The sequence below is a fragment of the Haliaeetus albicilla genome, chromosome 11 (assembly GCF_947461875.1).
Source record: "Haliaeetus albicilla chromosome 11, bHalAlb1.1, whole genome shotgun sequence".
Lineage (NCBI taxonomy): Eukaryota > Metazoa > Chordata > Aves > Accipitriformes > Accipitridae > Haliaeetus > Haliaeetus albicilla.
The window spans coordinates 32513255-32539414 of record NC_091493.1 but is presented as its reverse complement, the minus strand read 5'-3'; the positions used below and the strand labels follow the sequence as shown (position 1 = coordinate 32539414).

The following is a 26160-nucleotide window of genomic DNA, read 5'->3' as shown; positions in this document are numbered from 1 at the left end:
CAGTATGGAGGGTTGAATAACATGCAGAGGATTAAGAAAACTGGTTCGTGCAATGAAAAAAATAAGGAGGATGACTTCAGGATTTGTCTCACTCGGGAACTTTCTAACTTTTTGAGGTTTTTTTTTCTTTTTTTTGTTTGATGGTTAAGTCTCTTTGTATATGTGGGGTATTTGGGGAAAAAAAAACCTTCAGTAAAGCATTTCTGTTAATATTTGCTGTGAGTAATTTGGAGCTCAATTCTCCTTTGAAAGATATACATGGGATCTTTTCTCAAAAAACATTAGTGGGAGCTGCCCTTGAAGCTCACTGAAATCAGTGAAAGGCCGTGCATTTATGTGAATATGCTGTCCATTACTGACTAATTGCAGATTCTAGTAAGAGTCTTATATTGAAAGTGAGAGAGCTGTCTTGCTTTCATGTCATTCATGTCACAGAGAAGTATTTATTGTGAGCTTATTAAAATTCTGATTAAATCATAAGACTTAGTAATGCTGTTGATTTTGTTCCTTTCTAGTATGACTGCTATAGGTCTGATTTCCCTAAGAAAGGAGCCAGTGGAGTTATGGTGGAACACGTGGTAAAAACTTATAGAAACGTCCTGTAGTTTCCATCATTCTTCAGCATCCCAGTATCAGTTCAGAGAAGTAAGTTAAATAGATTGTCCAGGACAGTCCTGGCCATCCTTGCCATTTGCCTTGCCCACAGAAGTTGTTCTTTGAAGCCTACTTCTGTAAGAATTTGTCTTTTGTTCCAAAAACTCGCAGTGATGTATTGCACGTATACAGTATATTACAAAGATGGTACAGTGTCTGATGTTAGGTGTCTGAGTCTTGGTCCAAAAGCTACTGAAAAGCAAAGGGAGAGATTCTCACCCATGTTGCTGTGCAGATCATGATTGGGGCAATATATTGGCTGTAAGACTTCAGTAACAATTAATGTTTTCACATTTCAAACTTACAGGTTAGCTGGACATTATCATTCTTTTGAGAGTTTTCTGTTTGTATAAATCCAGTTTGCTTAACGGAAGGAAAAATGAATTTTCTTTTATATATTCACACAGTGGCTAAGTGACAGCAAGGTATGCTGCACAGAGAATATAGTCCAATATTTAGGATACTCTTCTGCAAAGATGCAGGTTCTATTCTTTGCTCTGACATACGTTTTCTCTGTGACCTTGGACAACATACTTAGCTCCTCGGGGCATTTAGGCATCTGAAAATACTAATAGGGGATTTGAAAACACCTATTGTTTGTTAAAATATATTAATCTGTTTGGGCACCTCTAAAAAATCCCGAGGTGCCTGTTTGCATCTCTTAAAGCCCGAAAACCTTTAAAAAATGTTGACGTTAGTGGATCTTTTTACACTGTCTAACTTGAGTTCTATAGAAGCCTAGGCTGTCTGCACAGTCAATAAGAAAATGTAGGAGGTAGGATCCTGCTTCCCAGCTGACTAATTCAGAAGCCTCAGGTAGATGCCTGAAATAAAACAATGTCAATCACTGCTCCTTAATGGACTTCTAAAGTAGTCAGGAAATGGCTCAGTCAATCAAACAGCTGAAGAGCTTGCTGCTGCTCAAAAGGATCATCTCTTTTCCCTCTGATGGCTCCTCCTCACCCCTTCCTGGCTGTGCAGTTCTGCATTTGCCTTCTGTCAGCTCCAGTGTTTATCTGAGCCTTTGCTTGCTTTCTGTATCCTTCCATATCCTTACCTGGCAGAAAACTAGCCCAGTGCAAGAAAGTGAGCAATTCTTAGCTAATTATTAAGCTAAAGCAGTTCCCTGGGGGTCAAACCAGTGGTAATGGTGCTGCAGTGAGGGAAGCAGGAGCAGATGGGTTGGAGTAAGAGAACAGGGAGCGCATAGGAGAGTATGTGACCGCCCCTTGCAGAAGCAGCAGTGGACTCTTGGATTGGCTTGTCCATCTTCTCTGACTCAACATCTCTTATCCAAGTATCTGAGGCCTTCATCTGTAAAACAGAAATCATGGTCTCTCACTTCTCTGTACCTCCCTTTTCCACCCTCTTCAGCTTCCTTCCACATTTCCTAGATATTGGCAGGATCTGAGACAGCAACTACGGGAGCTGATTCAGCTGCACACATGCAGATTGCCTGACTGGTACTTGCGGCTGATGAAGACGTGCCCTTCAGAACTGGTAACTGTTGAGTTCCCACTGCAGCTTTTCTCCTTCATTTTAATTTCTCTTCTTAAGTGCTAATTGCTACAAAACTTGTAAGGATGTAGAACTTTTTCTGAATTACACCTTTTGTTCAGCTTGAATTGAAATTCTTCATATCCAAATCTGAAAATTCTTGGAGGGGACTTTATGGACAGACAGGAAAATAAAACTCTTATCAGCCTCAATTCCTTTGGAAACCCAGCTAAAAAGCTCTTTTTAATAAGTGCTGTATCTGATCCATTTTAGCATTATCTGACCAACATGTCAGTTGAACTTCTCTGCCTTAGAGACTTTACACAGTGAATGGAATAAACTCTTTGTGTTCTATAGAAACCCAAGTTACAAATGCCTTTCCCTTCCTATTTCCTAGCAGTATAAAGAAAGGAAGTTCTTCATTAAAAAGCTAATTTCTGCATGTTCCTGAACCTTCTTTTTAAAGCCATCTATTAAGTATGACACAGGAGAACCCTTGATAGTGCTAGTCAGAAACTCACTGAGGAAGTGCATAGGAAATTACTCAAAAATACAAAATGCTGTCATACTACATTGACTGAGAAAAACCTTGGCTCTTTTGGACAAGAAGGAAAACTTGAGTTGTTTGCAAGTGGAAAATTCTACTTCTTTCAGAAAAGAAGACAGGGAAAGGAACTGTTTTTCAAGTGGATATCAGATCACCAACTAAGGATAATGCCATAGGAGCGTGGAAGGAGAACAACTTGAGATTTGTTTTATTCCTGCTGCAGGATTCAGAAACATTTGCAACAGGCAAGAAAACAGAATGACATAAAGAGAATGATTGAATTAAGGTGTGGGGGACACTGGGGTAATCCATGGCAAATAGAGCTGGATACTACTAAAAGTCGTTGCTGCGTGTGAGCATGAACACAAATTCAGACAAACACCCAGATGTGCTGATTCATTTTTTGTGCATATATCACCCGATGAGAAGGCATGCGCATGCTGTCCATTCTGCTGCTGCTTCCATGCTTTCTTACACATATGCGCTCCCTACTCAGTTGGCGTGATGGGGAAGGTGAGCGGCATAAAAGCACTGCCAGTGGGTTGGTGTGATAGAGCCGATATGCTGGCTAGGCTGCACTGTCAAACGGCAGTGGGAATGTATGATAACGTCTGTTACTAGCATCCATTTCTGCTCTGTGGACACACTGTGATGCAATTTTCGCCACCTCTCTTAGATACAAAGATTTTGGTAATTGGGTTTTTTTGATTGAAAAAACGTGTAGGCTTCTTGCTAGTATGGAGATGTATAGTGTATGGTAGCGCAGAGTGGAGGAGTGTGATTCAGTTTCTCCCGTTGTTTAGTTTGCATGCTGGCTCCTCACTGAACATCACAGATTGCGCTGTTTCTTAGTTGATAGTTGCCCATTCTGAAATTGATAAGACTCTGCTCTAATGTTTTAGTTTCACTATTCTGATGTGGTCTTTGAACCTGTTATTCTTGACAAACTAGCGTGTTGTTTTGCTTAACTCTTGCCAGCCTCTAATGCACTGGTGGCACAGGGGTTTTCTTTTGAGTGTGGCTTGGGAGTATTTGGCTTTATTAGATGGGCGGCTAGGCTCCGGTGGGGAGGGGTGTCCGCGAGACACCGATCTCGTTCTTCGGTGCTTTGCAGTTGGTTGCTTGCTGCTTTCATTAGGGTGCCAGGAGGAAGCCGAGTACTCTTTTCTGTATGTTAATGCCAAGACTGTTTTGCAGACAACATTGCTCTGATATTTATGTTTATATACTATTTACATACAGATAGGCAGGTGTACAGTTGCTGTGCTCCGCTGCTGTTCGGTGGGCGAGTTTCAAGTTGTGCCACAGACTTCAGTGTCGGGTGGTAAACGAGCTGAACCGCTGTCGAGCAGCCCTGGCAGCGATTTTAGCCGAAGACCCGTCTGCCCAGCGCTCGAACGAGCAGAAGGTCTGCCGGTGCTTTTCCTCGCGTCGCTTTTGCGGCCGGCGCGACTCTCCCCGAGCGCATCGCCGTGCCACGACTCCCGCCGGTGACATTTTCCCCCAGCGGCCGGTATCGCCTTATTCCCCTGCCCACCCCCCACCCCCCCCCGGCGCCGCTCCCAGCCCTCGGTCACGCCTCACCGGAGCCGCTGCGGCCGCGGCCCCTCCGCCAGCCCTGCCCCCGCCCCGGCGGACACGGACACGGACACGGACACGGACGCGGGCACGGACACCCGCGCGGGCTCGCACACGCACCGCAGGGCGCGCAGGGAGGGAACGCGGCGGCGGCGGCGCGGACCCGCCCGGCCCGGCCCGGCCCGGCCCAGCCCAGCGCCGCCGCCCCCCGCATCGGCCGCCGCGGGCCGTGCTCTGCCCCCGCCGCCGCCGCCGGAGCTCGGCGGCCGCCTGAGCCATGTCTGCCAGAGGTGGGTCTCCGTCTCCGCCGGGCTCCGCGTCCCTGCGGACGACTTGGGCGCGGGCGGAGGAGCCGCGCTTGACCTTGCGCGCCTCGCCGTGCTGCAGTGCCCCGCTCGCTGCGCTTGGGCGGAGGTTGGGGGGGAAGGCGAGGAGATTTGATTTTTTTTTTATTTTATTTTATTTTTTCTTCTTCTCTCCCCCCACCCCGCCCGGTGCCATTTCACAGCCGGGCCGTGGAAGGGGCTGCGGAGCGGGCTGCAGCAGGGCTTAGAGCCGCAGAGGAGCATCCTTCGGGGACCGGCACCCCGCCCGCAGCACCTGCCGGCCCGGGCGTGCTGACCCCGCTTCGCCTTGTGCCGGCGCCCGGGGGGGGCCGTGGTGGTGGTGGTTGGGGGGGGTTGCCAGGGCGGTGCGGGGGTTTGGCGGGGTCTGAATGGTGAGGGGAGCGTGTGTGGGCAGAGGAGGGAATACGGTGGGGAGGGGGGTGGGCTGAGGGTCAGGACTCGGTGGCTGTTACCGCTTGGGAAGCGCTAACTGGTCGGTACCGGTGCGTCTGCAAGCGCTGGTGAGGCGTCTGGCTTGTCGTGTCGTTTGTAAAGGGAGTGCTCCTGTGCGGGCGTGGCGGTAGATCCAGTCGTCAGGTTACACCTCCGGTGGGCATTCGCGTCCGGCTTGAAATTAACACCTTGAAGTTGTACTTCAGATTCGCATTTGTTTTAATAACGGTCCAAACTCGCGTAGCCTTTGTCCTTTGCATGCGTTTGTGCGTAGACTGATCCTGCGTTAGGTAATTGTGGGCTGGAGACGAACAGATCACCCTCGTTGACTGCAGATCCTGTCTTGTCCCAAACTTCTGCTTCCAGTACGAGAAACTGATGCAGGTGTGGCCCAAAGACTGGTGCTTTAGGGTTTTTTATTATCATTAGTACCAGTTAAAGGGCTGGAGGCATAAAGTTCAGCATTTTCTGAACGTTGTCGTAACAAAGCAGAAATACTTGTGAGCATCTCCTGAAGAGAGAAAATTATCTGCACAATAATGACAAGTAAAAACACTCCCTGGTTATCTCTGAATTGAAAAAATACTTTGTAAAAATTACGTATTAGAAATGAACAAACCCCTGAATGTAGGGATACGTCTTATTTGTTTGTCCCTTTATTTCTCTGCATCTTCATGTATTAAATACTGCTCAGCATGGACCAGCTCTTTCATTTGCTTGGATTCCTGTTGATGTCCAAATGAGCTTCGGGCACACGGAAGGCATTGTGTGACTGCTGAAAGGTTGTCAGCATTTTGTGGTTAGGACCATATTCCTAAAGCATCACGCCCATTTCAGATATAAATAATACATGGTGTTAGAGCAGCATAATTCTTTGTGACACAGTAGAATTCTTGCTTTAGGAAGAAATGGACTGTATTGGTCTCCAAAGAATCCATTTCTGGAAGAACACTTAAGTATATTAGCGTCAGTGGTGTGCTAAGGCTGCATTAGTACTTGTAGGGAAAAGCCAGCAAAGCTTTGTAAGATGGATTAGATTTGTTGTCTTCAAAGGGGTACCTGCATTTGAGGAAGCGACAGAAAAACTGCAATTTCAGCTTTGCAGATGGCTCCCCAAAACTGAACCACACAGAATGGGAAGCCAGAGAATGTTTCCACTGGCCATATTCCCTTTTCCTTCCCCCCATCCTTCTTTCCTATTCATCTGCACAACACATCATCTTTGATGCCTGCTTGATTCTGCTGGAGAGCTGCCTGGAGATGAAGAGTGAATTCTTTCTCAGGCTCTCCTGTGCCATCTAGTTTTTTCAGAGTAATTAATTGGGGAGAGAGAGATTCCATAGGACTTTATGGAAGTAGTGAAGGAGATTCGTGAAGGAGATAAAGGTATTAATTTCTATCAATATCTGCTTTTCAGTTTTAACAAATGGACTTCATTGGAAAATGTATGTCTGTGCGAGTAAATACTCGGTACTGACCAAAGGCTATTTGTGTGTAAAGCAGTATAGACCATTGTTATTATTAACCATTTTAAACACTGCTGCTGTTAAAATCTTATGTATGAACTTTTACACACTTACGTGGTATGATGGGTCTTCATGAGGTTACTCACGAGAATGTAGCTCGAATAAGAAGGGAGTCTTTAAGGGATTAGGGCTTTGTTCAAATGTCAGATACGGACCCTTTGCTTCATGGAAGGCAGATTACCTCATGCATATGCGGTCTCATTAGAACCACTGTATCATGAGGGACTGCATGCTCAGCAAATATTGATTGTTAATACTTTATGTTGTGTTAGCTGTCCAAAAGGTGATCATTATTATTCTGAATGCATCAGACGCTTGGAGCTGTCTGCTTGTTGGTTATATACCAAGCGTAACAAGAATAGCAAAAGAATTAAACATTCACCTGTGCCATTTTTATTACTAAACTGCAGAAGATATTCAAGGGATAGTAAAAAACATCACAATATTATCAATCTGTGCAGCTCTCTATTCATCTCTTTTGCTCCAGGAGGCAGCATGGTCTAGTGAACTGACTGCAACAGATGACAGAAGAAACTCCTGAAATCCAGCGGTACCTCTGTACTTTTGGACCGTTCCTTTTAACTCTTCTGCTCTAGTACCCTGTTGCTTTTTAACCAAAACTACCCATATAGTCAATGACATTATGGCAGATTGTAAGTCAGTACATAAAGTATAACCAATAACACAAATTAATGTAATTTTGCCTTAAATGGAACTCCAGATGAAGGGTTTTATGCTTCCCTACTTGTACAGTGGAAATTATGGTAGCTAACTTTTTCAGAGGGGTTGCTGTGAGGACTAATGGCTCACATGTGCTTTAAGATGACTTTTCTGAAATTTTCCGTTATTTTCTTCCACCCTTCACAGACTAGCTTGTTGCAGTCCTTCACACCTGTCCCTCACCTCTTGCTGTTATGAAAGTGTGAGGTCTCTAACATTCTTCTGCTGCTTTCCTCCTAGTACAGCTCTAGCAGATGTTTTGACCAAATGCCAGGTGAAGCAGCGCAGACATGTATTCCCAGAAGCTTGAACAAATAATAATTTTGGAAATCTGGTGATTGAACTGAAGCTGAAACGAACTTTGAAAATCCCTTTTCACTTCTCTGTTAAGTTGGAGTCCTTCCCAGGGCACTCTCACGACCTGCTCTGCAGCCTGTTGGGATCAGTGGAGAGCTGCTGTTGACGTCAGTCGGGCTTTTCAGTTTTGCAGTTTGCAAAAGGCTTCATATTCTACTTTCAGCTGTTGTTAAGTAGTTGCTATTGGGACTCATACATGACTGAATTTGGGTGTTGGAGTAAGCCTTATAGATTGTTGCTTACCTAAGGGCTTGTTTGCAGAGCTGTAAATTCTCTGGATGAAAGACATTTTTCTAAAGCCAAGTATAACTGTGACCTACTTGTGCATGTTATCTCATACTGCTTAAAAACTGTCAAAACTACTTGTTATCATGAAGGTTTAAGTTAATGGAAAAATAGCTTTTTTTAACTGTTACAATCTTCAGTTATCCTAGAGCAAACAGGCACAAATAGTACTGTTTGGTGTGGTCAAATATGAAGATCTTTGCTAAAATTTTTTTCTAAATGTTGAAAGAATTAGCATGAGCTGTATTAAGTCCAGTTGGCAACTTCTTCAGGAAAACAAAGGCAGGTAAAATAGGAGGTTTGCCAATAGTGGTGTCTTCTCAGCCTTTTTTTGTGCCATAACAAAAATCACTGAACTTTGACAGAAGCTAGTGTTAAAGAAATATTATTGCTGTCTAATATTAACAGGTTGTACTGTGCCACTCTGATGCTGCAAATGTGGGTGTTGTAGAGAAGGTAATTACATTTTTTAGCCTACTCAATAGTCAAAGTAGTAGGGTTGTTTAGCTTAAGAATTTATTTTATACTATAATCCTTGTCTTTTCCTATTTGATTTTCTAACAAATGTAGATCGAACACTTCTCATGTCAGACAAATAAATCACCGTAACACTGGTGAGAGGGAGGTTTTGTCATCATTTTACAGGTGAGACAAGAACTGAAATGATTTTTTTCATTTCCCTGAGTCCCAGAGCCAGGTCAGAACAGGGGAATTTCTGCCTTCTGGACCTCTTCTCAGGCTCCTAATTTGTTCTTACACAAGTTGATGATAGATTTCAAACAGAAGGTGATAAACTTCAGCTCATTATGTTTTGCTCTGGTAACAGTTCTTTCTTCATCCGCACTGTGCACGTCATTTGACTGATCCGTCTCACAGTTGTGAACTTTTGTGTGAGAAACCACAGATTTTTCAATGAGAAGTTTACGTACTAAATCTTGAGCTGCTACGTATTCTACCAATAACCTTTATTTTTCTTTTCCAAATTTTCTCGTACTCCTCAGATAGCTGTAGACATGGCTGCTGCTGCTGGCAGTGATGGTTTTGGTTGAGGTCTATGCCAGCTGGTTTAAAAACTAGCTGCTGGGAGCTTCTGGTCAATGTTTTACTATGGTCTGTGATTTTCACAGTAATCTTGCTCATATCTAAAGGAACCAGCCACTTAAGAGGTGGCAATATTGTCTGCCATGTATTTTCTGAAATCTATTGCTATGTTTCTCTGACTTGTTGTCAGAGGTTTTTCTTTCAGGCATGTAATAACATCCCTAATTTGTGATTTAACTAGTATGTGGCTATCACCAAATGCTCTCAGGCCAAGCGACCTGAAGAGTGGGACAGTGTGAGCTGGCTGGACATTTCCTTAATCTTAGAAGTAGAGAATTTTAGCATGTTTGGAGTAGTTAATTATTGTAGCTTCAAATGCTTCCAGTCCTAGTGATTTCTGCTGTCTCCATAGCCTGAAGGAGCATGTTCCTGGCAGGGTTCGGTGCTCTGCAGCATTACCTGAGACAGAGCTGTGTGTGCAATCATGCCAACACAGCTGTTTCCCACTTCTAATACCTATACAGTGCAGAATTTGGAACTGACTCTGAAGGTTTTTCTCTCCCTAGCTTTTGTCCTGAATTTCTTCAGTACTGATTTCATACTGTTATTTAATCTGATCTGTTTATTTCTTCCAAATACAAGTAATGACTTACGTTTTTTTCTTTAGTTACTTGTTTTAGGGCTTGAACCTCAATTTAGTGGCTTAAGTAGCCCAGGATCAGCACCTGGATCATCACTGCAAGCTGTACTTGTTTGCACATGAGAATCAGTAGCTGCAGCTGAATCTTTAGGCCTGGTAGAGCTTTTGTTTTGATGAGGAAGAAGAATATTTTACTGAGGTATCCGACTTAGACAGTAGTATCTGTTTTAAGTTGCTCCTTTTTAAGTTTTGCCTCTTCGTCCCGTCTTTTTTCCCCTCAAGAAAGCTTAGTCCGTGCTGTTTAACTTTTGTGATTAATGAAAATTAGTCCTGAATGCATGGAAAAAGTTGCATAGACTAATGGCAACAACAAGAGGAAACTGGAACAATGAGGTAGAATCTATTTTAGATGCATGGCTTTGAAAGGAGTTGCACAGAAGGAAAATAAGCATCAGCTTATGGATGGAAAAGCCAGCAAAATTGCTTTTAGTCAAGAACACCAGAACCTCATGTGTTTTGTGGTCTCTGAAAACAATCTTTTGGGGATTTCTTCTTTTTTTTTTTTTCCTTTAATAGGCTTGAATTGAGTATTTTGAATTATTTTTAATCTAATCTGTTAGTAAAATGAAAACCACACATGGTTAGTTCATGTGACTGGTGTAGTATTTCTTAGTTTTGCAGTATAAAGGCAGGAACACACAGTGGAAAACAGACTTTGGTCTGTTAGTTCTGAGACCAGGAAATAGCCCCTAATTTTTTTATCACATACTGTTTAGGCTACAGTGTCTTTATAATTAGGTGTTCTTCATTAAAACCCAAAGAAAACTCCTAGACATTATACAGTAAAAGGAGAAAAAAACTCTGTGTGACATGCATTTTTTTATATGCTCAGCCCTTATTGTGGCATGTTTTCAGAAAGAACTTCACTTTTGGAAGCTCAAACCCAAGTAAGAGTCCCAATCCTGTAAACATTATTGAGCATTACATTTGGTATGTTTACCAGTCCCATATGTTATGTAGGGGAATCCTTAATTTGTAAACAAGACAGGCTTCAGCAAGGTACACCTGTGATGGAGGAGTCTTACATTCTCCTTTTCCCATTTGTAAGCCAGAATTAGCGCTTTGGTGAGTCAGTTTGTTCCATGTAAACCTTGAAATGTGGCCACATCCACAATGCAGTGCCTGCTGTTCACGCGCACACGTTGGAGTTAGACTTAAATTCAGCGTGGTGCTGATTGTGTAGAGCTTTAGCGAGAGCTGAATATGAGCTACCTGTCCGAGTACCTGCCCAATTTCTTGTGTGCATTTTTGCAGCCTGTGTTGACTTCTGTGCTGTTGTGAGCAGTTTGTTGCGGCCAGTCTCAACAAACTCAGTTCTGGTGATGACTATGGTGTAATTGCATAGCCTTGGAGTTACTTCCCCGTGGCTAGAAAAGATAGCATGCACTTTACGTTCATTGAAAACCGAATCTGTTCTTCTGAGCTCTACTTTTTTGAAGTGGAAGGAGGATCTGTTGTCATCATTGTAAAAAAGACTGATGTGTAAAATGTACGATGGGCCAGGGTGTTTTGTGGCACCAGTATGCTCTCTGCCTTCAGGGAGGAGGTGCTGGGGTTTTCCTGCTGTGCTGGTAGGATTGCAGTGAGAGATGCACAGGAGAGATGCCTGCTCTGATGCAGCTCTGACCAAGGGGAGCTCTGGATGGAAGCATGAAATAGGAAACATCCAGAAGACAACGGTCTCAAAGGTGAGGCAAACGGTTCTCTTTTTCCCCTGTGGTATATTTGCAGTTTCCACTTAGAGGGTGGTGCAAGAAAACCAGTCCAAGCCAGCCAGCAAATTGTGAGGTTCTGACTCCCTGAGGCCTTTATACCTTTAGCAATTTACTTAGCCTTTAGCTCTTTTTGGAGCGTGCTGAAAAGTGCAGTTTATGTTGCTGTTCGTTGATGAAGCCAAGGATGTCTTTTTCTATCTCATGCTCATAGACTTTTTTCTTGGTAACTCATTGGCATGGCGATTAGCAGTGATCCTTTTGGAGATAGGTCAGAGAAGCGAGTGGTCTTATCACCGTGGACTTTACAAGGATGGCATGCTAAGAAGTTCTGGTTTACTGCTTCCTTACTAATAAAGATATTTTATTCTGTTTCTGGAGTGGCAAAACAGGTCATGTATTGTCATAGAGGTGGACACAATCCAAAGTGTGAAGCTGAAACAGTTTCTGTAACATTTCTTTAGTACTTATAATTCCCTTTGCTATACCTGGAACCTCAACTTAGTAATTTCTAATGTGCTCTCATTTTAACTACTGTTTCCTCCAGTGTAAGTCTTGTATGAGTAAGGACTGGGATTTCACTCAATGAAAAGATTCTGCTTTAATTACTGTTATTATAAAGCTGATTTTGTTTCTATCGCATCAGGCTCTATGAGGCATCTTTGATCAACAGAGAAGTCAGCAAAACTGCTGTTCAAATTACAGTTTCTTTTTAACCAGTGATGAAAGCTTTCATTTTATTTTTAGCATTAGAAAGTCTGGGAGACAACCAGGTTAGGTAAGAGTGGAAATCTAGTTAATGATAAAAGGCATATAGCTAAGAGGGTATAATAACAGCTCTGTAAAAGATGTTCCAGCTCTAACTCTCTGTGACCCTACACGTACAGAAAATGCAAAACAGTTTATGTCAAAATACTGGCTTTCTCTGGTGTCCTAGGTTGCCACTTCTGTTAATCTACATTTCTGGAAGAGTTGGCTTCAATAAAGACTGTGCAAGGTGAATGCATTTCATAGAATTAAGGTGTAAAAGAAGAGATGGATTTAGGACTTGCTCTTTCACTGAAGATAGTAGTAAATACCTTATTCAGTGGAACAGGAGTGTAGTTGAGCCGATGGTCAATAGACAATGTAGAAATCAATGTTTTTTTCAGAATGAAAACTAAAAGGAGAAACCCCCTTTCTTCTTGAATGAGAGCACACCTGAGTGAAGCGCAAATCTAAGCACCTTTAGAATTAGGTTTAGTTGCAAAAGGAATTGTGCTGAGTGTTATCTGTGAAGTAATGTTTTATGCCTACTAATGAAAGTCAACATAATGTAAGTATACTAATTTTCTCTGCTGAGGACTTTCTTTATGGCAGTCAGAAGGGTGTGTGCATGCATGAACAGGCTGTGCCGAGCTGTGTGTGAATGTCTCAGCTCCACAAAAAGGAGATCTGCAGTTGTCTTGTTTATAATGAGCAGAGCTCTAAGGCCTATTACCTTTCGCTGGAATTGTGCCCAGTTTTATTTTTTTAATCTTAATTTCACCTGTTCTCATTAATATCCTCTGCATATGAATGTAGATACACAAGACATGATTTGAATGTTTCTATGGCCTTCTGCTGCTGTTGTATAATTTTCTCTTTTATTGTCCTAGTAAGCCAATAAAACAATTAGATGATAATCGGACAATCCACTGAAAACCTGTGGCATATGTAAACAAGAACAAAACTTATTGCAATAAGACAATATTGTTGTATAATAATGTGGTTATCCAAAACTGTTTCTTCTACTTTATGAGCTGGAGATAATCCCCAAATTATCTAGTCCAGACTTTGATCTAAGGAGGAATAATAAAACTTTGATCATTGTTGAATTGGCAGCTGCTATAAAAAGCCTATGTCATATTTCTCTCGTAGTTACACTGGCTAAATCCAAAATAACTGATAAAAGAATTTGGTGATGGAAGCTTAGGGATGCTTTCTGACTTGACCTGAAGTAATCTCTGTCCAAAAATGTCTATAAATATTTTTTTCCTATTTTTTGTTGCCAGATGTTTAGATATTTGAGATGAATGACAAAAATGTATTGTGTGCTTAGATAGGCAATACACATTTGGAGTCTAGTGTTTCAGAGAAAGAGGCTCTGGTTAACTGATTATGTTCATACATAATATGATTAATTTACAATAAAATTCTGATGCCATTATCTTGCTTTCTATCTTTCTGAAAATGTCATTTAAAATTTAAAGATTTTAAATGGCTAATGTCTGTGACTGTATTATAGTTACCACAGTGATACTGTATTTCTTTCCATGCTTGCAACATAGTAAATATTTTCCTACACCTTTGTGTGGGATACTCTGCTTGTGACGCTCTTCCTTCAGAGTTGCAGCTGGACAGTGGCAAATTTTTCCAGGTTTAATGTTTTAAAACTTGAAGGAGAATGTACAAAAAAAAAAAAATCAAACCTTTTATTCGTCATAAATTAGGATTTTTAAAAACACCAGAATTGTAAGGATCAACAAAGCTGACAGACTCATAAAGTTTCTTTGGTACTTTTGAATTTCTACCCATAATACCTTCAATAAGGAAAATGGCTGAAAACTTAGACTCAAATGGCAGTTGATTTTAGGATCTTCAATGGATTTTGTATATCTAGATGTAACATGACCTTAGTCCCTAGGTAATGCAGGGGGTTTTCAAATCTGTGTGGCAGGGGTCTTGAGAAGTTTATATAATGTTTGGTATGGTGTTTCAAGAGTGAAGTGCTGTGAAAGGGCTACATACTGTTCTTCCTTTGGCCAGGCTGGCATGGCACTGTGCATTTGGCTTGTTCTGGACAGTTTGTGGTGGTGCAGAAGTTCAGCAGGGCAAGAGTCAACCTTTCCCTTCTTCTGCTCCGAGTTTTCTTGCTGGCTGGCTCCCAGCTTGATGCAGATAATCTGCGGCTCTAAAGCTTTCTTTAATAACACTGGTCTTGTGTTTTGGGCAGTAAATCCTATTGAGTTAAACATGTTCAAATTTAGGTTTGGGATATTTTGTGACTTTTTGCAATAGCAATTTTCCCCTCTTTCTCTTGTCCTCTGATGACAGCATTTGTGGATACCGGGAGTTCTCATTTTTCCTTCCTGCAAGGCACGCAGGCTGAGCAGACCAGTACTATAAGATGCACTTTATTCTCTGTCCATTATTGCCGCTCCGTATTTATCAAAAGCAAAAAGACTATGTGCCTGAAGGGGGATTAAGAATCCTACCGTCTTGCTATTTATGATGCCGAGAAGGTATTTTTAGTCGAAGGTTGTTGGCCCTGCTGCCCAAGGGAGCGGCTGAGAGAGGGTAGGTCAGGAGGCAGCCAGCTGAAACTAATGAGTGCCATGGCTGGAACTGCAGGGAAGGGGTAACCCCAGCAAAGATCCCTTCGGTGGTCGTGGGCGTGCGTGTGTGCGCGCACATAAACAGGTTTGGAGTCTACGTATAGAAAACAACTAAAGAAACTATAATCGCCTGTGCTCACTGCAGCCATGTGAAGGAGGGGAGGGGATGAATTCATGCGATGTTCCACACGATTCCTCTTCCTGAAAGATTACCGGAGTGACGTGGAATGGTTTCTATGTGATACTCAGTTTCCGTAGCTGAACCCTACCTCCAAATGTACAGGTCCAGCAAGATCTGTATTCTGCTAATACAGATTATGACTCAGTTTTCTAAGGAAGTAAGGTCAAGACTGAACCTTGTTCTGCCCGTGTTAAATTTGCTTCCTACGCTTTCTTCTGGAGGTTGGGAAGTCATGAGAGCAGTGGGTGAAGGAGACAGTAAGAGCTGTAGAGAGTGGAAGAGGAGTAGAAGGGCACCTGAGAGTGGTGAGCAAAAGAGACATATTTAAAGCAGAGTGAGGCAAGAGAGAGTGCGTGGAAATCCGTCTCCAAGCTGGTATAGAGGCAGAACTGATACAGACCAGAACTGATGCTGAACCTAAAAAAGATTAAGAGAGATGGGACTAGAGAACATTTGGAGAGTTACAGAAACGTAAGTGTTCTGATGTCAAAAAGCTTTTTGTTTTTATTTCTTTGGTTTTTGAACACCCCAAGTAGCCTTGCAGTCAGTTAAGAGGAGTGTGTGCTGGAGTAACTGTGCATACAATTGCTGCAAATATTTTTGTGATTTTCTGAAGGAAGCAGAGGGAAGTACTGGCTTGTAATTGCCTGAGGAAAAACTCTTAGCTGCCTAAAAACTCTGAACGCTTCACAGACTGATCTAGGAGCTGGTACACTGCCAGATCCTATTTTTAAGCAATTAGGTTTCTCTCCCAACTTTATGAAGTTATGCTTCTCTAGCAATATCACACCAGCGTAGGGCCTGGAAAGGAGGGGGGAGCACGTGTACAAGCATATGACTTTTCAGGGGAAAAATATAAAACTGAGTTTGGTGCCATATTTCCATGTTTGCATAGCAAAGAGCTGATCTTCAGTGAGACTGAACAGCTCCAGCCCTGGTGCGTTTCCAGCCTGCTGAGTTACACAGTCTGCGTTGCTACTTAAAAGTGGAATCTGCTGTTTTCCTTGAATACATAGTTAATTCTTTTCTACTAATGCTTTCTTTGCACTGCAAGTTGATGTTTCAAACAGAAGTATTAAGAGATTTCCTAGGGCAATGAGGAAACCCCATCAGCTGGGGCATGTAAAGAAACTAGAAAGCACAAGGCCAACAGAAGTCCTCTGTTAACTCACTGGGAATGGATTAATTACGAGATCAGCTACAATGTGTTTTTGATTTCTGACATGTCTAAATTGCCCCACAGATGCAGCCAGAACTGATCAAAAGTGTTTTGTGAATGTAACAAGTAGTTTTTCTATTGCAAAATACACTTCATGAAATTGGGATGACAGAAGGAATAACTGGAAGAGAAAATAAAGTCCAGAGGAATCACTGCTGCTACCTAAATACTAGTAATGCTATCAACAGTCCCAAACTTAACGGTTTTAGTCAGACTATATCTTCTTTCATGCTGGCAGGAAAGCTCAGTTTAGGTAGTGTGTTCTCATTTTCTGATTTCCAGCAATAAATGTTATATCAAAAGTGTGGCCAAGGGACCACATAAGGGTTAGAGTGTCTGAGATTTTTCCAAGTTCTAGGATAAAAAAAAAGATGTTTTGACACCAATATGGGAGAGTATTGGTCCATTTAAAATGCATTTTAGTGTGCCAGCTCAGAATTTCTTTCAAGTGTGCAGTTCTTAGTAAAGCATTCATTGATGTTTCTTCCCCAGTCTGTATTCCAGAAAAAAATACTCATCATGGACTGAAATAGTTCTTGACTACTACTGAGTTTCATTTTCTGCCCCACCTCCTTAATTTCTGTAATGTGAAATAAGCCAGTAGGAAAATCTTTAACTCAGACTTTCATTCTGTCCAACATTATTTACTGCTAATATTTATGGGTTCTGTAAGCATGCTACTCTTAATATTAATAGTTCATCTTGGGAGCGCAAATGTTTAGCATCAAATTAATTTTCCACTAGGAACTGGAAGTTAAAAGCCTTTCTGAAATGGTTATTTTCCTCTTTTACATGTCTTGAAAATGTCAGGCAGTACTGTTGGTTACACTTGAGCATAGTATTCTGCAGTATCAGAGGGTGAGACACAGCAATTTGATCTTTCCAAATGCTTCAAAAATTAATCAGCATGCCTTTTATTTCTGATTTATTTCTTGCCTGAACGACTGTTTAGAAACTGCAGTGCTTATTTTATGGGCAAAGAATATATTGACACAAAGTCTTTTTTGGTAGCGGAGCTCTTTGAAGATGAGCTATACTCGCTTGTGTTGTGTAAATCTGGAATAACTGTGGAGGCCAGCAGAGTAATTCCAGATTTGTGCTAATCAGAGAGATGAATTGGTCAGATTTTTGGTAATGATACGAGGTAGAGGAAGACATTGAACAGAGGAATGGTTGTAGTGACAGTTCATCCTGCCTTGAGGCAGGAAGAGGCACACAGCTTTTTCAAGTCCCTTTCTCCATTAGTATTTTGTAACTTTTAGGGTTCTGTGCTATGGGATGTACAGGTTTATTCAGCTGTGTTCAGTCTGAACCCCTATTTTAGAGACTTTCTTTAAAACAAGGGGGTTTTGCATGTTTATTTGAATATGACAGCAGTACAGAGAGCCTCAACAATATATTGTTATTTAGAAATTTAGATGATAATGAAGACAGTTATACTTTGGCATGTATAAAAGAATGTTAATTGTATATACAGTGACTCTTAAGCTACATAAAGCTGAATAAGTATTCCCTCCATTTGGAAGTATAATGGTAGGCAGTGTGATCTATGGGAAATGGTTCATCCTGGCAGTTACAAGAGTCTAGGTAAAGTCTGTATTTCATCCACAATCTGCTTTATCTGATCTAGGACATGCTAGATAACATGCTATCCTAGAAGGAAGGTGTGAAAATTACTTTTAGCTGTTTCTAGACTGTTATGACTGATGTCAGATGTAGGTTAGTGCCGGGAAGAGAAGTTGTATAAAACTGGAAATTGATCTTACTCTTAATGAGTTCCAGTTCTGTATATTAATCAAAATATTGCAGTCTCTTCCTCCCTCTCTCCCTTCTCCCCTCCAGGCTAAACTCTGCTCTGAACTGAGTAGAATTCTCTTGCCATCCTGGCAGCCACATTGGAAAACCCCTGGAAACACGAGGAACTCTACAAGTTGTATATGCATGTATATAGATGTTTTTATTCAGTTATTTGTGATCAGCTGCTGCTGATCATAATTTCTAGGTTAGCTGAACCACAGGCAAGTGCCCATTTTTTTTGCCTCGTGCATAGTTTGCTTTCTAGTCATGCCTTATCTTCTCTAAAGAAAATGCAGTGTCTGAGTATAGTTGTTATTTGGTTTTAATACCTCTTTGGAATAGTTTGTGTGCCAGTAGCAGCATGGAGGTCTTACCCCTAATCTAGAGCATAGTGGCTTTCTGTCTTGGAGGACATAAACACTGTCGGCAGGATGAAGAGAGCCGAGACGTTGTTCAGTAGCTGGGGGCAGAGATTTATTGCATGTTTTCATTACCTTTTACAAGGTAAATACCTTGTAAAAGTGAGTTACAAAAGGGAATGCAGTGTGTTGCATTATGTTTTCTGATGCTGAATTTGTGGTCCCTCTTTGATTTCTTCTGTTTTTTGTGTTTGTTTTTTTTTTTTTTTTTTTTTAAGCAGACATTTGGCAATTGCTGTTTTTCAATTTATTTGACGTTTGGCCATCTGGAGCTGAGCAGAGCTTTAGTCACACACGTTAGCTGTGTTAAGTGGAGCAATGTAGGATCTAGGGGCCAGATTCAACTCTAAAGTAAGCACAGTGGAGTTAGAAAAGTTACATCAGGACTGGACTGGGTCTTTCAAGTGGCTATTTGCTATGCAGGTTACTGAGAAATTTCACCTTGTTTTCTCCGCTCTGAGGAAGCTTGGTGTGAAGATGCCTGGGATGCTTGGAGTAAATTCCTGGACAAGTAAATGGAAACCAGTCAAATAATTTCCGGTATTTTGTTTCTATCCAAGTTAAAACAAATAAGAAGTACTTCTCTTGGTAATGCTCTGTAGGGCACTTGGGACCTGCTGATGTCCCAGAGCTACTGCTTACACAGCCTATGCTTTTAGGCTGCATTTAGGGTGCATCTTATTCCTTTGATATCTCCCCAAGCCCTGCATTGCTGTGGCTCTCTGCCCCAGCTTTTCCAGGACTGGCTCCAAAAGCAGAAGAGAGTGAATACAGCATTATTAAGTGGTTGAATGATTTACTGCTGGTTTGTGTGTTGACTTTGTGTCCTGGGTACAGGGGATGGTATTGGATTCAGTGCACAAGTTCCCTTATATAACGGTATTTCTATTTCCTTGACAACGAGACTGTCAACACCCTTCTGGGCAAAAGTGTATATTCCACAAACGTTATTATTGGTGAGGTTTCATCCTTCCATGATTGTGATGTCCAGCTTCCTTCTGGGTCACATGAACAGCCCATAACCAGTTTTTGTACCTCCTGTAACAAGGCAGCGATGGGCCTGTGTCTCCAATCTGCTAACTTTAAAGAAGCTTGAATTCTTGTCCCTTTTATGTTAGGAACCTGAACCCTTTGATATCAATTGTGTGTTTCAGGTGTATCTCCATGTGAGGAAGAATATTACTTTCACCACACTTTCCGTCTACTTGCAAGTTGGCCTTGTGAGTGTTTTGTTAGGACCAGAAAGAGATTGTCATTGTTTCTTGAAGGCAGATATCAAGGCTGAGCCTGGTTAGGAGACTGGAAATGGTGCCACGTACAGCAGTATGAACTGTTGCTGTTGCTAAACTCCAGGTATGCAGGAATCAAAGCCACCTGTTGCTCCAGTCTACAGATCAGGGGTGTGATTGTAACTTGCCATATGACATCTTTAATTGAGACAGTTTGGGTAACAGTACAACGGAAGTCGCAGTGGCTCGAGTTTTAGGAAAGGACCTATATGTTTTGGTGAATAGGCTGAGCTGAAATCCCTACCACTGCAACTTAATTGTTGTTAGTTCCCAAGCTTCATATGCATTTGGGTATGGCTACTGCTGCTGTGGTTATGCTTTTGATGTGGTTCTAGGCAAGCCCCTGAGATTCATTTCAGAATTCCTCTATCCTTTTTGGTTGCATTCTTGCAAATTTCTACCCATTATGCTGCCCAGCCTGTCACTGAGTTTTTCTGCATGTGTGGCACAGCTGGACAGAATGAAAACCAGCAGGATTATAAATGTGTATAGCTTCAGGTGTTATCTTTATTTTGTCAGCATGCAGTCTGGCTAACACTTAGTGACTTCCTTTCCTCTTGGACTTTGGTTTCTCTGCTGAAGACAGCTGCTCACAAACAGCTGTGTTGGTCCTTTTTATAAAGCTTTGAGGATTAGTGATTTTAATGCACAATACAGTAGAGGACCTTTGTTAAATCAATGCTCCCTCACTTGGTGATCAAGCTCTTTAATCATTAAAATGATTGCCCATAGTGGTTTGCTGCCTTTCCTGATGTCCAGAAGAGCAGTTCTAGGCTTGACACAAGTGCTTCTATTCTTGTGCAGACGAGCTGTGGGCTGAGCTTGACCGCTGCCATGCGGTGGGGTCAGGAGCTGCAGAACAACTTCCCTTTCAACAGCTCTGAGAAATCCTCAGGCAGAGTGTAGAAGCTGATCTGCAAAATCACCTCACCTGTATTTACAGGACTTTCAGATTTGGTATAAGAGAAATGGTTAAGAAGTGCAAATTATGGGAGATGAAGTATCATGTAGCCCACATACAGAATCACTCAGTGAGAAAACATGCTTACCCTTGTGCTAGTGTTAGTGAAGTTCATTGTAAAGTGTCCAGTTAGCAGGCATTTCCTGAGACTTGCGTGCACCATCATAAATTTTGTTGTTGGAAATCAGACTGGGTGATTGTAGATACCTTAAAATCAGTGAGTTGTGGAATGAAAATAATTTGAGACAGCAGTCATGGAACACATTTTGAGCATGACCTCTCACCAGCATAGCCATCAGCTGTCATCTATAAGTTGGTCTTTTCCTTTGAGTGCAAACTGTCATGCCAATCTGGTGAACAGATTGAAGACTTTCCTCAGTGCTGCAGCTTCTCTCCTACTCTGTGCTTCAACATACCAGGTGTCAATGGTTAGTGTGATCTATGATGGCAGGTGCAGCTCATGATATAGGAGAGGATGTATAAGATGAAGCCATTATATTCAAGGAGGTTAGAAAGCACAGATGATACCATAACCTAGTAATGCTATGTTGTTCCTTCCCTGTTATCTAGTCCAGCACGCTAAGCATGTCTCCCATTACCTAATCCACAGTGGTGCTGTCTCATTTGTGCAAGAAGAACGTTAATGATATTTGGAATAGGCTTAAGTAGGATTTAAGTGTCATGCAGATGTGGGCTAATCCTTTGCATGGGGTTGCAGTCAGCCTTTTCTGCAAACACATAGGTAGCCTTTTTGGTCAAATGTAGATAGGTCTGAAAATCAACAGTTTTGAATTACAAATGCAAGTTCTTTTTAAGTCCGCTTGGTAGCCCAGGGAGCATTCCAGTGTCTCTGACACGCTGTCCTGAAAAGATGTAACAAGCACTTACTACAGCATTTCGTGATGCAATCTATTTCTAGTTAGGTTTCATGTGATGATAGAGAAAAAGATTTTTTTTTCTTTGAACAGGGTAAGTTAAAAGACAAAATCAAGCTTTCCAGCTTTACTGCTTTAAAAGTAAATATCATCAGGAATATCTCTGTAAATACATTTTTGCTGTTACCCGCCCAGTCATAAATTGATATACCAGATGATCAACTTGGAGGAAAAAAAGTACAGGATAACTTACAACCAGAGGCTTATATCAAGGCTACATTAGGGAGCAAAATAGAGCAGGTTTAAAGCTGTGTTTGGATGACCTTCAAATCCCATCTGTGGATTTCTTTTTAGCTTCAAGTTTCAAATGTCAGCTGCAAGTAGATCATTGCACCAGAAACACTTAGGCAATAAAAGATCAAGGATGTCCTCTCTTTGCATTTGTTTTAGAGGAGAGAGAACTGTGTTGCCTCATTAGGAACTGCTGTCTGGGGATAAGACTGATGTCTCTGGGAGGAATTGGGAAATCTTGCACACTGGGTTGATGCATTAATCAAGGCTGAAAATGGGAGTATCTGCACTAGGTAAAACAAAAACATTAAAAATCCACCATGTTATCATATTATAACATACTGCTTCAGTCTGGTGTTTGGGTTTTATGCTGAGGCATGAATATCCATGGCTAAGTGCTGTAAAGATTTGGAGAGTGGGGGAAGAAAGCCAAAACAATGCTAGAGTATAGTTAAGTATATTTATTTAGCATTAGGATCTCTTGCCTCCTTGAACTACAGAATTTACCAACAAATCCAAAAGGCAGACTGAATGGAAAAAACTCCCCTCATCTCCCATTTTAGTTCTGGACTTCCCTCTTGTGCTTTCATTGCTTACATGAAAGAAATGGGGATAAAGGGGAAGTATAAGCAAGGCACTGTTATTTTACAAGCAAAACCTTAGGTCAGAGGTTTCTGTTGGCCAGGACGATCCCTGAGTCCAGTAAAAACATACTGAGCCTTAGCTGCCTCCAAGAGGCATTTGGCAGAACTGAAGGATTGCTCAGAGAACTGAGAGCTGCTCTGAAGTGCTGTAAAAGCTTCAGGAGCTTTAATTGTTACCACTGATGTCATTCAAGCCTGATTCCCACTGGAACTTCCTCTGTGTTAATTATGGTCCCGAGGATGATAACTTGGCAAACGCAGCTGCAGCATTGCTGTTGCATCAGTTAATTAATCATCCAGGCTGGATTGGAGAGAAGATGTGTTTCTTTACTCTCATTATAAACAGCTGTAGAGAAATGGAAAGGTTTTGATGACTGAAAGTCCCTTTTCAGCTGTGTTATGGAGTGAGAGCTGTGGGATCCTAATACTAGTGTGCAGTTGTCATATGTTCATGTTTTCAAAAGCATGGTGGTGCTTTTTCCCAAAAAAGATATATGAAACACATCAAACTCTACAAAAGCAGCTCATCTGTGACTCCTCAGTACAGCTGTAAGAAAAAGCTTTAAGAATGGAATTAATCCCACTTTAATAACATTTTTTAAAATAACTTTAACAGGTGAAGGAGAAAGATCATATTAGGAATAAATTGAAGATACTTGGAGTGGCTTTCTTAGGCAAATGTACAGAGATTATTTCTGGGATGGCTTTGGGAATAGTTTGCTTGCTCTGGTGATGTTGGAATTTCACTGTAGGGTTGCTAGTCTTTCCTTAGTGCCGCTTGCTGACCTGCTACTTGAAGCAATGCAAACATCTGAAGAATACAGCTCATAGGATTCCCTAGCAAAGCCTCAGCTGTAAGAACGTGGCCTTTGAAGTGACCTCTGTCAGTTCGCCCCTGCAATGATCTGAGTGTCTCTTTATCTGGTCCTGTTAATCATAAGGAATATTTATGGAATTTGTTGTCTGAAGTGCAAGGAACATTATTTCAGCTAAACTTTGAAGCTAATGAGGTGACATATATTTACATTGCTGAACTGGGTCACTCTTTTTCTTTGGGAAATTTCATTCTGAACGTGCTTGGGAGCAGAAGTAACACTTTTCTAACACCATTATTTGGTTGTTTAGGCAGATAAAAGCCTCAAGCTGCTTTGTGTAATGTGCCTCACACATCCTCATGTTGGCTTTTCCTAAGGCAAAAATAACTTCCAGAAATGTCCACAGAGATGTGAAATGATTATTTTGGAGCTTGTAAATTAAACTAACTGCACTGAAGACATGTTCTTTGTATGTGGTGACAGGAAACAGTGATAAATATGATGACATATTCATAGCGATAAAGATATCCTACAATCTGTAATTATGTTCTTCCTAGTTTGTTAATTAACTGATTTCCATGGCATTCTTGTGGGGAGGGGAGGGCTGTGTTTTATTAGTAGGACACTGCAGAATTTGGTTTGTGTCCAGTGATTATTCAGGACAGGCTTGTGGCTAAAATAGCGGTCTACATTGTCTGTCCTTGGGAGCACACCTAAGCCTGGAGTGACCTTCGTGTTATTACCTGGGAAAACCTCTTGCAGTGCCCCGTGCTTGGAGTATTCTCCGGGATGTACTCACTCATGCTACAGATGACCTGCCTTTGTAGTGATAAATTAAAATAAAAAATGACCTGGCATCCTGCCTTCTAGGTTGCTGAGGTATCTGCTGGAAGGGCCCTGGTATCTGCTGTTGCAAAACTAGTAAGATTTGTAGGAGATCTGTATTAAGTGCAGGCTTCCAAAAAGGTGTTAGGGACAGCTGGTGCTGCATTTCGGGAGCCTCTTGTAATCCAGAGCTAACTCAGGAATGATCCGTTTGCAGCTGTATTGCTTTAGACGTGGCTTTCCTTCGAAACAGCAAGTGTAATTTCAGTGTTTTAAGATGCACGTGATCAAGGTCAAGATTCTAAAAATAAAAAAAAAAAAACAAATTTCCAAACCATTGTCCCTTCTTTGACACTAATCTGATCTATGAAGGCAGTGATTTTCTCAGTACTATCTTTTTTGTTTGTTCGTTTGCATCCAGTTGAGGTCACATGCAGTGAAATGGTATTTTATGACTGAGGTACACCTGACTGCTCTTGGCTTCACTCATAGGGTCATAGGGATTTTGACAGTGATACTTGAGAGAGCGCTTGCCCAGCAGATGAAGAGGCTTAAGATACACACAGTGTGAAAATGCTGCACAGATTGCTTCCTTTGGAGCGGTCCGGCCACCTCAAGAGCCTACGGCTGGGTATGCTCCATGGTGGTCCTTTGCCTGAGCAGTGTGTGGAACCATCGGTCATGGCCAAAAGTGTGCTGCCAGTCGTGTCTTTATTCCTACAGTTGTGGTTTTTTTTCTTTCGGGTTTTTTTCCACTTGCTGTAGCCTAGTAGTGAGGACTGACCATAAAAAGCTTTTCCTTTTACTCCTTGTTTTAATCTTTTATTGTAGGCTACTTCATGGTGTGTTGTGATTCCCTGCATTAAAGTCTGAAAATGTCAGTTGCTGAATGGAGAAATAGTTTTAGTCATGAGATTAACAATTACTGGCTTTTTTAAAGATCTGGATTTTGATTATCAGAAATATACTTACCACGAAAAGTTTGCCTCATGCGTTTAAGAATTCATTACAGAAAATTGGGGAGGAATAATACCATTTTGCTTGTGTCACAAGGTTTCATTTTTGAGGAAGAAGAAATGTTTTTGGAAACAAACATGATTTCAGCTCATTTAAATCCACTAAAGCCATTTCCCCCCCCACCACCCATTTTTAAAATTGTACAGATTTCCTTTAACACTAGTTGTGTTGAATTGACCTATCTAAGGCAAGCATTATTTTGGGAAATACTTTTTTCTTTGAGGAAACTGACACTAATACATTGACACATGACTGAGGTGGCATTTACTGTGTCTGGTCTGAATGGTTGCTGAGGAGTAAAAAGTGTCTTTCATCCCAAAAGATGTATGACAAGGCTGATATATTAATGTTCATAGGTACTTTTTAATGTTAATTGGAGAGAAAGCTTTGATGATTTAGTGTGGAGGAGATGCTTATCTTTTGGGCAACTACTGATAGATAATGTGAATCTTGCTCTAAAAAAATGCTTTATATTATTAGACTTGCACTGGGAAGCCCAGCAAGGCTGGGGTGAATGATGGGCGTTGTGCCGAGTACCATTTACACGCTGTGAAAGACCAGTGCCAGAGGACTTGCTAATCTAAATAGACAGCAGAAGCAGAGAAACAGTTTGTAGCCTTTATTTATTTACTTGTATTTATTAATAAAGCAAGCTATATAAAGCTTTTTTAATAAGTTGGACTCTGGTAAGTTGTTGTAAAGGGGCTGGACCAGCAGGCAAATTGCCAAGAGTTGATCAGAGAAGCACAAAAAAACACAGTTCCATCAAATGGATTAACCACGACATATATTGTAGGTACACGTAAGATGCTGAAAAATGAGTGACAGACCCTGAATCAAGTTAATAAAATGCACTTTGGATGGCAGAGCAGTGGATTCTTCGTTGCAGATAAAGGGAGAGGTGCCACTTCTTTTCAGGGAGCACTTTTAACCGGAGGCACGTGCTGGTGGTGTGCTGCCTTCGCAGGGCTGTGAGGTAGGACTGCAGGATCTGTCTAGCACATTTTTAACGTTGGCCCTTACAGCCTCCTACATAGAGAATCCATGTAAAACCAGCATTTTTAAATCCATTTCT

The 26160-nt window shown here is 41.6% G+C and overlaps 1 protein-coding gene across 1 annotated transcript in view; it reads left to right on the top strand.

Annotated features, from left to right (window-relative positions):
* The first annotated feature begins 4491 nt into the window (after window positions 1-4491).
* The window catches only part of ABLIM1 (actin binding LIM protein 1), a 209877-nt gene continuing 188208 nt past the window's right edge, over window positions 4492-26160 (top strand). Inside the window, exon 1 of the mRNA XM_069797055.1 lies at window positions 4492-4566. Coding sequence (XP_069653156.1) covers window positions 4554-4566 — 13 coding nt within the window. The 5' untranslated portion in view covers window positions 4492-4553. The remainder of the gene's footprint in view (window positions 4567-26160) is intronic.